Source organism: Polypterus senegalus, chromosome 12, assembly GCF_016835505.1.
Source record: "Polypterus senegalus isolate Bchr_013 chromosome 12, ASM1683550v1, whole genome shotgun sequence".
NCBI classification, from domain to species: Eukaryota; Metazoa; Chordata; class Cladistia; order Polypteriformes; family Polypteridae; genus Polypterus; species Polypterus senegalus.
In genome coordinates this window covers 57600901-57613660 of record NC_053165.1, presented here as the reverse complement: position 1 = coordinate 57613660, position 12760 = coordinate 57600901, and the positions used below count along the sequence as shown (strand labels likewise).

At 35.2% G+C, this 12760-nt stretch overlaps 1 protein-coding gene across 2 annotated transcripts in view; it reads right to left on the bottom strand.

Annotated features, from left to right (window-relative positions):
* top3b (DNA topoisomerase III beta) overlaps positions 1–10990 on the bottom strand; it is a 40453-nt gene extending 29463 nt beyond the window's left edge. Inside the window, exons 1-2 of one of the 2 annotated variants that reach the window (XM_039771556.1) lie at positions 10884–10990; positions 8686–8828 (exon numbers count right to left, since the gene is read on the bottom strand). In XM_039771556.1, coding sequence (XP_039627490.1) covers positions 8686–8755 — 70 coding nt within the window. In that variant the 5' untranslated portion in view covers positions 8756–8828; positions 10884–10990. Of the gene's footprint in view, positions 1–8685; positions 8829–10883 lie in introns of those variants that run through there. The other variant, XM_039771557.1, reaches the window with a different exon arrangement.
* Positions 10991–12760: the final 1770 nt, after the last annotated feature.

The following is a 12760-nucleotide window of genomic DNA, read 5'->3' as shown; positions in this document are numbered from 1 at the left end:
AACAATGGTTGAAAACAGCAAGTCTTAGTTTCTATTGTGAAGGGGAGACTTCGTGCTGCAGATTTGACAAGGCAAGTGGCAGAGAGAAAGCCATTCCTTAAAGGGAAAAATAAAGTGAGGCTTTGCCTTGGCCATGAAATATCAGCTGTGGACTACTGCAAACTGGAGGAAAGTTTTGTGGGACCGATGAATTAAAATTTGAAATCTTTGGTTCATCACACAGAGTACAGTACTTGTACGCAGTCGAATTGGTGAAAAGATGGTTCCTCAGTGTGTGACAGAAACTGTTAAACATGGAGGAGGAAGTGTGATGGCATTAGATTCTTTTGCTGGAGGTAGAGTTGGTGACTTGTATTCTGAATCTAAAGGGTTACCGCAGCATTTTGCAGCACCACACAGTACCTTCTGGTCTGCATCTAATAAGTCATACCTCCAGACAACGTTAGAACTACATTAAAAGAACAGAACAAGAAGGTACATTTCAAAACATGGAATGGCTAGCAGTCTCCGGACTTAAATCCCATTGAGTAAGTTTGGGATGAACTGGATAGGAGGGTGAAAGGAAATAAACCTACAAATTTAATACATTAGTGGGAACTTCTGCAACAGTGTTGGGAAGATCTTTCTGACCAACATTTGATTTTCCTTACAGAAAGAATGCCACATGTGTGTTTAGCTGTTATATCAGCAAAAAGTAGCTACTTAAATGAATCAAAGTCAAATTAAAATTTGAGTAAGATTTTGTACACTTGATTCCTTTTACAAGACTATTTCAATGAATATTTGAATTTTTAAATTTTGCCTTCAAAATAAAATGCATAATGTTTAATAAATATATTATGTTTATGTAAAGGCTGTTCCTTCGGTACATTACATTTACGTATTTGGCAGATGCCTTTATCCAAGGAGACTTACAACATTTTTGTTACAACTGGTTACATTCCTTTTTGGTTTTCTAATTGGAGCACAGGCAGGTTAAGAGACTTGCTCATGGTAACACATTCTCAATAGCGGCTTTTGAACCCACAACCTCAGGGTTTGAAGTCCGAAGCCTTAACTGTTACGTCACACTGCCTGCCAAGAGGACAAGACAAATTGTTTACCATTTTCATCATGTTTTATTTAGTACACATCTAAAAAAAAAAACGGAGATTTGTAAATATTAAACAAATGGTTTTTGTCAGTTTAATAATAATTTAGAATTCAAAGGATTATTATGTTCGTCAAGTTGACTTTATAAAGAGTCGCAAAACAGAACTATTAGTACTGACAAAATGCATTAATCCACTGGAGACATGACACTAATTAGAGCTTCTCTTTCTCTGCTGTTGGCGTTCATTTCAAGCAGGAATCAAAAATAATGCATCATTTGCTGGCAACTCTAAAGTTACCTTAAAAACAGAATGGTAAACTGGAAAATAAGACATTGCATGGGTCAGGATAGATTTAGCTACTGATAACAAAACAAAGTCTACAGTTAAAGCATTCTTTATTTCTTTATTGTATTCACGTATTCATTTGTCACTGAACCCATCTAATCCAATTCTGGAGTCTCTTGGGCAGAGCATATGCCAGCGCTGCTGGGTGCAAGGCAGGAACCAGACCTGGATGATGCACTACTCCAATACAAGGCACACCTTATGCAGAAACCTCCTCAATCAAACTGCAACAAATCTGAGTTACCAGTCAACCTTAAAGCGCTTTCAGAAGGAAAAATCTATGCAGACATGGAAAAGGCATTTAAAACACTCCAGTCTCGATTCATTCCCAGCAGTGCCGACTGCTGTATGACATTATAGCCCCAACATCCATGCAGGCAGTCATAATGAATTACAATATTGATTGGTAGTAACAATTACACAATTAACAGTGCTCAGGTCCCTGGCTTAAATTAGGCATGAGGTACCATGTACTCTATGTGAAGTACTGCATTTCTCTAAACAAATCCTGTGGGTTTCTTATCTATCAACCTATAATGCTGTCAAGTCAATTAACATTTCTGAGGAATGATCAAGAGTTAATTTATGATGGTGTGTACCTTCAATATAAATGACAAGAATATGTAAAAGTTCACTGCTGACAAAAAAAAAGAAGTGGCTCCCAAATGACTTAGAGAAAGTGAGTAAGGAAAATGAACGAACAGACATAAAATAATGTGCTAACAGGTTAGTCAGCAGCAAGCTAGGCGAAAGCCCAATGGCACAAAAGAAAACAGTAAATTGGCTATAAAGAGATGCAAAATATTTATATACATGCAATAAAGCATTAATTTAAGAACTTTGGAATGAGGCAGTCTTATCTATTTTGCAATTAGCTGGTTTGCTTTATTTTCAGCTCCTTGCTTAGGCCCACAAGGCATACTATGAATGACAAGATGCAGCCTGCTATCTAGCGAGTGAAAAAAATAGTAATGAGACTAGAATTTATTTGTAATACACATTTGTGACGTGATGAAAAATGTTTCCCTGGACAGCCCATTCATGGGTCTGCCTTTATATAAATATGAGCACAGAAACACACACAGTATGCAACTCTAAGCACTTTACTATCAAGAACTTTCAAGCTTATGAGCTTGGCACTGCACAGGAGAAATGCTTCACCATAAGGTAAGGCACTTATTTCAGGAATGCAAAGAATTGAAAATATTTTTTTCATCTCACACTTATTTAAAAAAATAAATCTCTAAAAATGTGGTATATTTTTATGAAAACTGAATGGCATTATTTGCATGAAATAATAAATAATAAAATCAAATTTGTAAGCAATTCTGTTGAAATATTGTACACTGCAATAGCCAGTTTCCTTTCATGAGCTGAATATTTATCGTTATAATTGCCGACTTGCTCAGACTCTTACGCTTACTTCATATGATAATGTAATTTGTGTATTTCTAAATAAGCTTCATTAAAAATGGATGTTGATCTTGACCTAAGTTTGAATAATGAGAACTTGGCAAGAAGTCAAAAACAGACATTCAGTTATGAATTTACTTCTGTGTTTAGCATCTTTGATATTCAAAATAAAATATACTGTTCAGATTCAGCTTTTAGATGTGTACCTTTGCTTTCACATACACTCTTGAAATTATTGTTTTATCAGTGTTTGAAAGCTGTCTAGGCTCACTGGTGATTCCAAACTATTACACTTCCATCTCCCACAGCCAGGCATCACAGATGGGATAATTCTTCATTATTTGAATGCAGTGTTTTGTTCTTGCTCAGCACAATGTTTCTTTTTTACAACATTAAGTTCCATTGCCTTTATTTGTACACATTGAAAATTTAGGACCGCAATATTTATTATATATATTTTTATAAAACCCCAATTTTCATCTTGGTGTCCTCCCATGCAGGCTGCTCTTCAGTATGAACGTAATGGCTGACTTCTGCTTTGATTAATTTCAGTATTCAATAGAGGCCTGTAGATGTGAGACCAATACCTTCAAAGTACTGTATACCTTGATCTTTTAATGAACTTTAACAGATGAGAACTTTAGATTACCTCCATTTGTAGATCAGTGGTAAACCATTTTTTCTGAATTGGTATTTTAGCCCTTGCCTGCCACATGAGAGCTGACATATCTTTTGCATTAGCACTTTCAAACAAGGATAGTTTCATCTTCACAAACTTTTGGCATTAACAGCATGATAGCAACAACCAGGTTTTTTGGTATGATGAGACCTTAAAATTCAAAGCTGATTATCTTGGATGATCTCAATCAAATTAACACCATTCTACAATCCTGTCATTCTGAAAGTATAAATACTTCTAAAACAGAGGGCATGGATAATCAAAATGGTAAATGAATAATAAAGAAGTCTACTGTACATTTTAAGTCTGGCGAAAAAGAGTCTCTTGTGAATAAATAAATGCTATTTAAAAACGTATTCAAGGTTAATAATGAGCAAAATTAAAAATTGGACAGAGACAAAAAGTAGTTTGTGTTAAAATCAAATGGAAATAAATATTAAAGCTGGTTATAAAACGTATCAATGTTTCTAGGTTCTGTGAAATCTACTTACTAAAAGTTGACTGCACTTACGCAACATTTTAAAACAAATTACTTATGAAAGGTAGACAATCAGCATGTTCAGACTGAACAGATTAAAATACAAGTCACTTGAGGGACTGTTTTGTGAAATAAATCCAAATATTCTAATCAGCATATCTTCCATTTTATCTTCCAGCTCATTCAAATATTGTGCATTACAATGCTGATTGTCAGCACATGCAATTGCAATCCAGACATCAACATAATAAAAGGCAATCTCAGTTTAGAGCTATCCCAAGACTATAATAGCGAGCTGCTACTGAAAGAAAGAAGTTTGGCTCCCTGGACTTATGAGTAAGTATTTTTATTATTGCCTTCTGCTGACAATGACACAGGAGCTCAGATGCAGGAAAACATTTCTGAAATGCTCACCCAATAAGGTCATCATTTTCTGTTTTACACCTCCAGCCAAACTAGATCAAACAACCAATATTTTGTACAATGTATATGAAAAGAAATATCTTAAAATGCCACACAAGACTAAAACAAATTCTCTTGCATACAATACTTACTTTGTATTCAGAAAGCTCATAGTTATGATGTACACATTTAACACAATGTAATTTCAAACTACTACTACTCACACAAAAGAAATTCATTATATATTCTAAAAAGAAAAAAAAAATAATTGTGAAGCTAACCGAGCTTCTGGCTTCCTTCTGCTATACCTCACAGAAATGTTTTACAAACACTCAGAGGGTCTAAAGCTTTAGAATTGTATGTGGCATTAACTGGGATCAGATATATAAACTGAATTTGTAAGTGAAATGTATATCTATTCAATTACCTAGTGTAGTTCTTTATGCACTTTTAGTCTACACTTTGATGGAGTAATTCTTTGTAAAATAAAACCTTGTATAGTATTGAGTGATTTATGATAAATGGCATTTTGATAAACACCAGTTAAAGATGTATTGGTCCGTGCATGCAACAGGATAAGGCTGAATTTGTTTCTCTTACTTGACAAAATATCCTGTTTATGGACTGAGCAACTTTGTGGAAAATGGAAATAATACAAATAATATCATTGCAGGAAAAAGCAGGACAATGAGAGAGTGCCACAGATCATTTATGAGGCACAATGCAGCACATCCCACTACTGCACGATCAGATCCAAGAACAAAACGAGCAGCCTTTACAGCCTTGAATCAGTTCCCATAAAGGCAACAATACCTGTACTAAGGAAAAAGAGTTCAGAGTCTGCTGAATATACCCTGGAGTTTGAAACTGTGAAAGTTGCTTGCCTCTGTGTAATCCCGAGGAACCCAAATGAAGAGAGATTAGAAGCTATTGTAAACTGTTTAGAGAATAAAAAAATGTAAAAAAAAAAAAATGTAAAAATTAGGTTATCCCTTGTTTGTTTTGCACAAGTAGCATGATTTCAAGCCTTGAAGGGGCTTTATAAAGTTTTGTATTGAATAAAATTAGAGTTTGAGAATATAAAAACCTAAGAAGTATATATTTAGGGGTCTTTAGGACTTCTACTCAGCTGGTGTACTAAATGTTAAGACTTTTTTTTTTTAAGTTTTAAAAAGCTAATTCACTTTGTGTTATTTATATGTACAAATGCATCATTGATTGAAGGAATCAGTCTGTATGTAGAATTTATATTTACCTTAATAACAGAAATATTAGCGTTATTTATTTATTTTAAAAGTGCTAAAAATAACTTGAATAAATCAATTTACCATTATATAAAATCTATTTGTTTTGCTTTCATGGATATTTTATCTGTTACCTCCTCACATCTAGGATGGCCTTTAAACTGATCTTAGACACTTGTTATGTGAAATACAACAAATTATGCCTTTCCTGGACAGACTGCCCAGAAACATGTCATCAGTACCAATTGCAAAGAATGAGTTATATACAACACTACACCTTATAAAGGGACTGATTTTTCATCAAATCACTAGATACTGGAAGTCATGAAAAAGTTTCAAAATGATTCCAATTAAAAGCCGAGCAAAAATAAAACTTTAGGTCACAAAAAGCAAAAAAATACATTCTGCAAACAGCTTAGTTGTCTGCACTATAGGAAATGAAGAATCAGGTCATTTTCATTTAACTGACAAAAGTAAAAGAATTGTCCCAAATGAAAAAAAAATCAAAATATTAATCATTCACTCATTGGTTATGAAGAGAGCAAAGCTACTGCAGTTTAATCTCACATAAGCACACCATAGAAAATAAATGACAAGTTCACTAAAGGTTCATTTTTGGTGACTGAGACAGCTGATAGATGGTAGAAACACATTCAAACCTACAATGCAAAACAGCATTTGTTAAATGTTATTATACAGTGGGTACAGAAAGTATTCAGACCCCCTTCAATTTTTCACTCTTTGTTATATTGCAGCCATTTGCTAAAATCATTTAAATTAATTTTTTCCCTCATTAATTTACACACAGCACCCCATATTGACAGACAAAAAAAATGAATTTTTGAAATTGTTGCAGATTTATTAAAAAAGAAAAACTGAAATATCACATGGTCCTAAGTATTCAGACCCTTTGCTCAGTATTTAGTAGAAGCACCCTTTTGAGCTAATACAGCCATGAGTCTTCTAGGGAAAGATGCAACAAGTTTTTCACACCTGGATTTGGGGATCCAAAGCCATTCCTCCTTGCAGATCCTCTCCAGTTCTGTCAGGTTGGATGGTAAACGTTGGTGGACAGCCATTTTTAGGTCTCTCCAGAGATGCTCAATTGGGTTTAAGTCAGGGCTCTGGCTGGGCCATTCAAGAACAGTCACAGAGTTGTTGTGAAGCCACTCCTTCGTTATTTTAGCTGTGTGCTTAGGATCATTGTCTTGTTGGAAGGTAAACCTTCGGCCCAGTCTGAGGTCCTTAGCACTCTGGAGGAGGTTTTTGTCCAGGATATCCCTTTACTTGGCCGCATTCATCTTTCCCACATATGTCTCCACACATACCACTTAGAATTAAGGCCAAAAAAGTTCTATCTTGGAGTTTGCTAAAAGACTGATGAGACCAAGATAGAACTTTTTTGGCCTTAATTCTAAGCGGTATGTGTGGAGACAACCAGGCACTGCTCATCACTTGTCCAATACAGTCCCCACAGTGAAGCATGGCGGTGGCAGCATCATGCTGTGGGGTTTTTTTTCAGCTGCAGGGACAGGATGACTGGTTGCAATCGAGGGAAAGATGAATGCAGCCAAGTACAGGGATATCCTGGACAAAAACCTTCTCCAGAGTGCTAAGGACCTCAGACTGGGCCGAAGGTTTACCTTCCAACAAGACAATGATCCTAAGCACACAGCTAAAATAACGAAGGAGTGGCTTCACAACAACTCTGTGACTGTTCTTGAATGGCCCAGCCAGAGCCCTGACTTAAACCCAATTGAGCATCTCTGGAGAGACCTAAAAATGGCTGTCCACCAACGTTTACCATCCAACCTGACAGAACTGGAGAGGATCTGCAAGGAGGAATGGCAGAGGATCCCCAAATCCAGGTGTGAAAAACTTGTTGCATCTTTCCCTAGAAGACTCATGGCTGTATTAGCTCAAAAGGGTGCTTCTACTATATACTGAGCAAAGGGTCTGAATACTTAGGACCATGTGATATTTCAGTTTTTCTTTTTTAATAAATCTGCAACAATTTCAAAAATTATTTTTTTTGTCTGTCAATATGGGGTGCTGTGTGTAAATTAATGAGGGAAAAAATTAATTTAAATGATTTTAGCAAATGGCTGCAATATAACAAAGAGTGAAAAATTGAAGGGGGTCTGAATACTTTCCGTACCAACTGTATGTTTCAGGTTTGTACTCAATTATTAAAACTCTTATACTGCCATTAACCTTTTAACAGGTGAAATGAAAATCTCTGGATTGATAGTGTAACACTTTTACATAGTCCCTGAATGGGTTGTGATCATTAACACCACATGAAGGTCTTTAACACAAAAACGATTACTCTGCTATTTTTAAAATATAATTTTACTGCATCAACCCAGCCTAAGACAATATCTAACATTTTTTGGAATATATCAAGGGTTGTGAAAATGCATAATGTCAATAAACCAACACCCTAGTGTACAAAAAATATCATTAACGTTTCTCTTTAAGTAGGACTATTAATGCACTTTGGTGTGGGGCAAATGATATCAGTGCTAGCTGATCAAAGTGAAGATGTGCATGCATCATTTGATTTGATTAGGCTCTGGTCAAGTAGTTCCTCTACATTAGGAACTCATATTTTGATCTGAAAATCTTGACTTTACAACATTTTTCAAAGTTAAACGAATACAGATTACAAGCCATGTTCAGATGAAGGGCCTATTCTAGCCTAAATTGCTCTTGGGTTCTTATTTCAGTTTATATTGGGAGGGATTTTGACCAGTCCATTTCTTTGCTTTCCAATTTTCTAGAAGACCAAAGAAATGTGAAACAGTGTACTGTATATATTATATTAGCCCTTAGTTTTCCTCTGCGTAGCTGCAGAGAAGCTTATAATTTAAATTTAATATTTTTGGTTTGGTATGAGTCCATATAAATCACATCAAACATTGTGTAAACACATTTTTCACCACAATAGTAATTATGATAATTCAAGATTCAGCATGTAAATATCACACAGAATAAATAAATGCACAAAGAAAATATTTACAGCCCTACCTCGTGAAAGGATTTTAGCAATTGACTGTGCCAAAGATGGCTTTTCTGCTACCATAAATACAGTCTTCATTATATCAAGCAGTTCATTGATCAGGCTAAGAAATCAGCCAGTCTGTGGTCTTCTTTGTGAATATTACTGAAGGCTGCAAACAGAAAAAAATATAAGTCCTTTAATTACCAAAACAGTTTAATACATTATCTTAACTATTTAAAAACTATTTAAAACTGTCCAATAGCAATGTGTTGGTGACTTTAAGGAAACCAACAGCACATTTTTCAAAACTTTTAAAATAAAACAAGTTGACTAAAAATTTTCAATGTGGCTGTACTCCGTTTCTTCTATAAAACTTTACCAATGTCAAAACTGACAAAAACCTGTACAAAATCATATAAGATTAAGACCAGTGGTCACTGGGGGCCTAACAATCCTTACGTAAATTTATAAATGTCAATGAGCAATTGAATTGAACTCAATTCACAGTATGTGCATTGAAATATAAATACATTTTTAGCAAGAAAAAAATTATACTATAGAAAACTGTTAATCCTTTAATGAAAATGAAATTAACAAAAAAAAATACCTTTTTGACATGGTATATAACCACTGAATACAACTGATGAAGGGTACTTCTGAAATCTAAGATTTTTAGGACAAATTTTAACAAACACCACAAAACTGGTGCAGTAAGAACTCTCTTACTCCGAATGTCAAAAAGAAATGATACTTGACTTAACTTACATCTGTATGTTCACCTGTCATTGTTCAGGGGAAGGAGGCACAAATAGTAACTGGATATACGTACTTAGGTTCTACTCTATTTAGTATTCTTAACTATAATACAAATACTAAAAATATATATTCTAAATGCAACCTGTGCGTATTTCTTCTATGTAAACTCAGACTGTTTAAAGTGGACAAGGAACTCATGTTGTCTTTTTATCACAGCGGGATACAACCTGTCATCACCTTCAGCTTCATTGCCTGGTTTAGTTGGTCTTACAAATCAAAATCTGAAAAAGCACCAGAAGATTACCTAACATGCAGCTAACGTTATTGGGACTGACATAGATAATTTAGTATGTGTCAGAAGGCAATGCTGAAAACATTGGACATCATCATCTCAATTGATGACAGACGCCCATTACATGATATCCTTAGCTTCAGTAAATCAGAAAGCACAGTCTCTTTAAAAACCCACCCAAATCACTCCAGAAATTCCTTTCTTCTGTATGCCTTTTTAATAAGGAATATTGAAGACAACTAACATTTCCAGAAGTGTAGTTTTTCCATTTGTATCCCTTAACTCTTTTAGGTTAAAATGCACCATTAAACTGATAAAAGTAGCTAGGAGAAAAAAAAAGCTGTTTTACAAATGTGGAAATATGTCTTTTCTCTGTTTATTTTATTTCTGCCTGTTACTGAATGCAACTGAGAAAGCTAATATCATGCCGTCTTCCGCAAACAGGACTAAATAAAAAAAAAAACTTACAAAATGATTAATAAATTTAGAAGATGCCAAATTCACCTCTTAAGTTGAGTCTAAATGTTATATTACACATCAAACTGATGCACAGTGATCAAATTGTTAATTTGTTAAGGACAATTCCAAAAATATCTGGCAGTGCATTCAGATTTAGGAGGGTGCTCGAGTCATTAGGGGACACTTCCTTGGTTTACTGTAATTCACTATTCTAATGGTTTTTTTTTCCTGCACCGACCTCATCAAGAATACAGTAGGCCTGCGTTAAGATTTTCACCAATTCAGATTTTTATCTATCAATCATCACACAAAACATGTGACTAGATTTGAATATACTGCTTAGAACATGGATAAAATGGCATAATTACGGTTACTTCTCACAGACTAGCACACCACTTGGGAGTGTTCTATGAAAAAAAGGCTATGTGAGAACATATAATATTTTATGTATTTCTGTCAACCACGCAACAAGTTAATCTCTCATTCCAATGCTGGCATTTCACTTCTTGGCGATATTCTTTAAGACAATTTTCCCTGCGTTCGTTTACGTGAAAATGAGAACCGAACAAGTCATGGAGCAGAGAAACAGCTGACAGAAACCTCTGCAATATTCCAATCCCAATAAAAAACGGAACTGTGCCTTCCTTTAACTCTTTCTCGAGTTATTCACACAAATATACATACATGCACGCATACAATAAATTAAAACATTCTTACCTGAAAGGATATCTTTAATTACGTGCATTCCTTTTGTGCCAAAGGTTCCACTGCTCACCAAACGCACACCTACATCGCGCGAAAGCGCCAGCCAGGAAAGGCCGGATTCTACATCCGGGTCATGCGTGCCCTTGTGGCGGTTGCGCGCCCAACTTCGCTCGTGGCCCTCCAGGTTGTTGGTGACAGATGTGGTGTTGATCACGCAGCCCATCCTAAGCATGTGCAGAACTTCAATTACAGACTTTTTCTGCTTACGGTAGTAGAAGACAGAACATCATGAACGTACTCTATTCGCCAAGCGAAAAGGAAAGCGGATGGAAAGCGCTTTAACTGTAAATTATGTAGTGTGCCCATCTGTCAATGTGAGGGGCCAAGAAACTCGATCTATTTTTGCTACTTTTGTACAGTATCGATAAAGGTTGTCAGTAAGCATCCAAGACAAATACTAAACAAAGTAACCACGTAACATATATTGATATGGTTATTATATAACAGCACTGCTGAATGTACAGTACGAGCACTTGGAAGGGCCAAAAAAGTCTCAGGATTGCTACATGTAGATTTCTCGTCAGCTTTAATACAATCCAACCCCACATTTTAGTTGACAAATTCTGTTTGGACCCTAACTTGGTGTTGCGGATTCAAGAAGAGTGAGTGTTAATGGCTGTTTTTTTGAAGGCTTCAATACTTACATAGTGTTACCTCAATGCTGCAGCTGCTGTCTCCTCTTCTGCTTATATTATACACGAATGATTTTAGAGGTTCACAGACCTGACATTTGAATGAGGTATTGCGTGTGTTTATATGCACTTTAATCGCCTGGTTGTTAACAGAAAGCAAAACTGTCATATTCATCCTTATTCCAAGTAGAGAAATCGGGATAGGTTCCTGGGGGTAAAAAGCAACACATTTAAGAACTTGCTTATTCCCAGAGCTGTAGGCAGTTTGAATTATGTTACTTGTAGGTATGTTGTTGAATTCTGAATTAATATTTTGGGTACTGTTTAAGGTAATTACTCTTCTTTGTAGTAATCTTGATTGTGAGTACTTATAATAACACTGTTTTTCATTTGTTGTGTTCTGTCTTATTTCCTTTTCTGTGTAACAATGTCTTATGTTTTGTACTTTCCTGCTGCAAACAAATGTCCCTCTGTGATAATAAAGTCTCCCTAACCTAACCTAAGCTAACCAAATGTGACATTAAATCTGTAAGTTCAGGGCCGTCATACTGTGCCAGTTTTGTGGGATCATTTCATCTCAATCACTGTGCTCTGCTAAATTACTGATTTTGTTTTTTCTAATTAAATTCAATTCATTTAAATAGTGTCTGTATTATTATTGCATATTTAACACACTGTTTATAAAGTTGAACACAAATAGGTTAAGTGATTTGCTCAGAGTCTCACAGAGACTCAAAGGCAGGAACAGAACCAGCAACCTCCTCTTTTAAAAGCTACAGTTTTATCTACCTGGCTGACGTTTTGCCTTTACTGCTAAGTTGCTGAAAGGCAGAGCTATTGTAAAAAGCATTTTAAAATTATTGGATAGCTGATATTTCTGCCAGTGTTCATCTATTTTCTTTTTAGGCTGGAGAAATCTTTCTTAGCTAATTAGAAAATAGGACATCTCTGAGCATTAGTGATGCCTTTTGAGCATTCTATTCTATTTGTGATTACATAATTACTAAAAGGAGTAATTTACTTTGTAAAAATGCAGCCAGTCAACCCAAGTAAACTTAGAAACATTTGTACTGAGTGTAAAATTCTTTGAGACACTGTTCACTGTGAAAGGCACTATGTAAAATAGTATATACTTGTATGATTTATAACTCATGAATATGATACTAGTCATAAAATCTATTCATTTACTTGCTGAAC